This window comes from Mandrillus leucophaeus, unplaced genomic scaffold (assembly GCF_000951045.1).
Source record: "Mandrillus leucophaeus isolate KB7577 unplaced genomic scaffold, Mleu.le_1.0 Scaffold7, whole genome shotgun sequence".
In the NCBI taxonomy this organism is placed as follows: Eukaryota; Metazoa; Chordata; class Mammalia; order Primates; family Cercopithecidae; genus Mandrillus; species Mandrillus leucophaeus.
Genome location: NW_012107585.1, coordinates 3,183,129 through 3,186,602, shown reverse-complemented (window position 1 = coordinate 3,186,602; position 3,474 = coordinate 3,183,129). Strand labels below are relative to the sequence as shown.

Here is a 3,474-nt window from a genome sequence, read left to right as displayed (position 1 = left end):
TAGCCAGGATGGTCTCGATCTCCTGACCTCATGATCCGCCCGTCTCGGCCTCCCAAAGTGCTGGGATTACAGGCTTGAGCCACCGCGCCCGGCCGCCACTTGGGTTCTCTATGAATTATTGATCGCCACAGTAATGCTGTGTAAGAAACAACCCCAAAATGACAGTAGTGCTTATTACCCACAGGCCTGGGTGGTTGGTTAGGTGGCTCTGCTGACCTGCCTGGGGATCGATGACTAGCTGAAGGCTGATCTAGAATGGGCCAAGCTGGAGCCATTGAGACAACTTGGGTCTGCACCATGTAGTTTATTTATTTATTTATTTATTTGAGACAGAGTTTCGCTCTTGTCGCCCAGGCTGGAGTGCAGTGGCACAATACCAGCTCACTGCAACCTCTGCCTCCTGGGTTCAAGTGATTCCCCTGCCTCAGCCTTCCGAGTAGCTGGATTACAGGTACCTGCCACCACACCCAGCTAAGTTTTTGTATTTTTAGTAGAGACGAGGTTTCACCATGTTGGCCAGGCTGGTCTCAAACTCCTGAGCTCAGGTGATCTGCCTGCCTTGGCCTCCCATAGTGCTGGGATTACAGGCATGGAGCCTGGCTTTTTGTTGTTGTTTTTTTCTTGTTTTTGAGACAGTCTTGCCCTGTCAACCAGGCTGCAGTGCAGTGGACAATCTTGGCTCACCGTAATCTCTGCCTCCTGGGTTCAAGTGATTCTCGTGCCTCAGCCTCCTGAGTAGCTGGGACTACAGGTGTGCACCACCATGCCTGGCTAATTTTTGCATTTTTAGCAGAGACGAGGTTTCACCATGTTGACCAGGCTAGTCTCAAATTCCTAGCCTCGAGTGAAACCGTCTCCCTGAGTGAAACCGTCTCCCTCGGCTTCCCAGAGTGCTGGAATTACAGGCATGAGCCACTGCTCCCGGCCTCATTGTAGTTTTGATTTGCATTTCTCTAGTGATTATAGACAAGCACTTTAAAGCCTCTGCTTGTGTCACATTCCCCAACATCCCATTGGCCAAAACAGGTCTCATGGCTGAGTCCTCACTAAGAATGGGATGGCCCCCGGTGATGTGGGGCATGGATGGTGAGGGGCATGGATGATGGGCAGGCTGGCTGGGCAACCGGGGCTATGTTTGTTACCTACTACAAGTTCATTATTGTCAGTGACTGGCCAAGAGTCTCAACATACCAGAGGTTCTGTATGTGTTTTTTGTTTGTTTGTTTTTGTTTTGAGACAGAGTCTCGCTTTGTCACCCAGCCTGGAGTGCAGTGGCACAATCTCGGCTCACTGCAACCTCCGCCTCCCAGGTTGAAACAATTCTCCCACCGTAGCTTCCCGAGTAGCTGGGATTACAAGCATGCACCACCACGCCCGGCTGATTTTTGTATTTTTAGTAGAAACGGGGTTTTGCCATGTTGGCCAGGCTGGTCTGGAACTCCTCACCTCAGGAGATCTGTCTGTCTTGTATCCCAAAGTATTGGGATTACAGGTGTGAGCCGCTATGCCCAGCTGCTCTGTATGTGTTACTGCATCTTAAGAACACATACGGTCAGGTGTGGTGGCTCATGCCTGTAATCCCAGCACTTTGGGAGGCCGAGGCGGGCGGATCAAGCAATTCTCCTGCCTCAGACTCCCAAATAGCTGGGACTACAGGTGCACGCCACCATGCCCAGCTAATTTTTTGTTTTTGTTTTTGTTTTTGTTTTTGAGACAGAGTTTCCCTCTTGTTGCCCAGGCTGGAGTGCAATGGCGCGATCTCAGCTCACCACAACCTCCGCCTCATAGTTTCAAGTGATTTTCCTGCCTCAGCCTCCCTACTAGCTGGGATTACAGGCATGTGCCACCATGCCCAGCTAATTTTGTATTTTGAGTAGAGGCAGGGTTTCTCCATGTTGGTCAGGCTGGTCTCGAACTCCTGACCTCAGGTGAAACACCCGCCTCGGCCTCCCAAAGTGCTGGGATTACAGGCGTGAGGCACTGCGCCCAGCCACAATTTTTTGTATTTTTAATAGAGATGGGGTTTCACCATGTTGGCCAGGATGGTCTCAATGTTTTGACCTTGTGATCTGCCCGCCTCAGTCTCCCAAAGTGCTGGGGGCATGAGCCTGACCTTTCCTGAGGTCAAGAGTTCCAGACCAGCCTGGCCAATGTGGTGGTGAAACCCTGTCTCTAATAAAAATACAAAAATTAGCCGGGCGTGGTGGCGCGTGCCTATAATCCTAGCTACTTGGGAGGCTGCCCGAGAGGCGGAGGTTTCAGTCAGCTGAATCGTGCTATTGCACTCCAGCCTGGGCGACAGAGTGGGATTCCGTCTCAAAAAAAAAAAAAAGAACATATACCTGATGAAAAAAAAAAATCCTAATACAGGAGGACTGTCCAAAAAGGGACATTGTTTAGAAATTAAGAAGGGTAGTAACAACTTGATCTTGCCTTGTACAGGATTGGAGGCTGTTGTCATTGGAGAAGTTCATGAGAATGTTACTCTGCACTGTGGCAACATCTCGGGACCGAGGGGCCTGGTGACCTGGTACCGGAACGACTCGGAGCCTGTCTTCCTTCTCTCATCCAACTCTAGCCTCCCGCCAGCTGAGCCTCGCTTCTCTCTAGTGGATGCCAGCTCCCTGCACATCAAATCGCTGGGCCTGGGAGATGAGGGGAATTACACCTGCCAGGAGATCCTGAATGTGACTCAGTGGTTCCAAGTGTGGCTGCAGGTGGCCAGTAAGTGGGGCTGGCAGGGACCAGGGCTGGAGAGGTGCTCAGAGCCTTGGAAAGGAGGAGACCATGGTCAGGAATGTGGGTTTTGGGTTCCGATGGCCTGGAATTCTTTCTGGGCCCTGCCACTTGCAAGCTGAGGGACCTCTCACACCTCTATTTCCTCACCTGTAAAATGGGGATAAAAATAATTCCTGTGGCTGGGCGCAGTGGCTCATGCCTATAATCCCAGCACTTTGGGAGGCCAAGGCGGGCGGTCATCACTTGAGGTCAGGAGTTCGAGACCAGCCTGGCCAACATGGTGAAACCCCATCTCTGTTAAAAATACAAAAAATGCCTGCTGGGTGCAGTGGCTCACACCTGTAATCCCAGCACTTTGGGAGGCCGAGGCAGGTGGATCACAAGGTCAAGACATGGAAACCATCCTGGCCAAGATGGTGAAACCCCGTCTCTATAAAAAATACGAAAAATTAGCTGGGCGTGATGGCATGCACCTGTAGTCCCAGCTACTTGGGAGTCTGAGGCAGGAGAATCACTAGAACCCGGGAGGCCTGGAGGTTGCAGTGAGCTGAGGTTACAGTGAGCTGAGATTGCACCACTGGACTCCAGCCTGGCAACAAAACGAGACTCGTCTCAAAACAAAAGAAAACCGCGGGCACAGTGGCTCACGCCTATAATCCCAGCACTTTGGGAGGCCGAGACGGGCGGATCACGAGGTCAGGAGATTGAGACCATCCTGGCTAACACAGTGAAACC

General features: G+C 51.6%; 1 protein-coding gene across 1 annotated transcript in view; it reads left to right on the top strand.

Moving 5' to 3' along the window:
• Nucleotides 1-1,052: 1,052 nt before the first annotated feature.
• VSIG10 (V-set and immunoglobulin domain containing 10) overlaps nucleotides 1,053-3,474 on the top strand; it is a 49,434-nt gene continuing 47,012 nt past the window's right edge. The window contains exons 1-2 of the mRNA XM_011964545.1: nucleotides 1,053-1,086; nucleotides 2,443-2,724. Of these exons, the coding sequence (XP_011819935.1) occupies nucleotides 1,053-1,086; nucleotides 2,443-2,724 (316 nt within the window). The remainder of the gene's footprint in view (nucleotides 1,087-2,442; nucleotides 2,725-3,474) is intronic.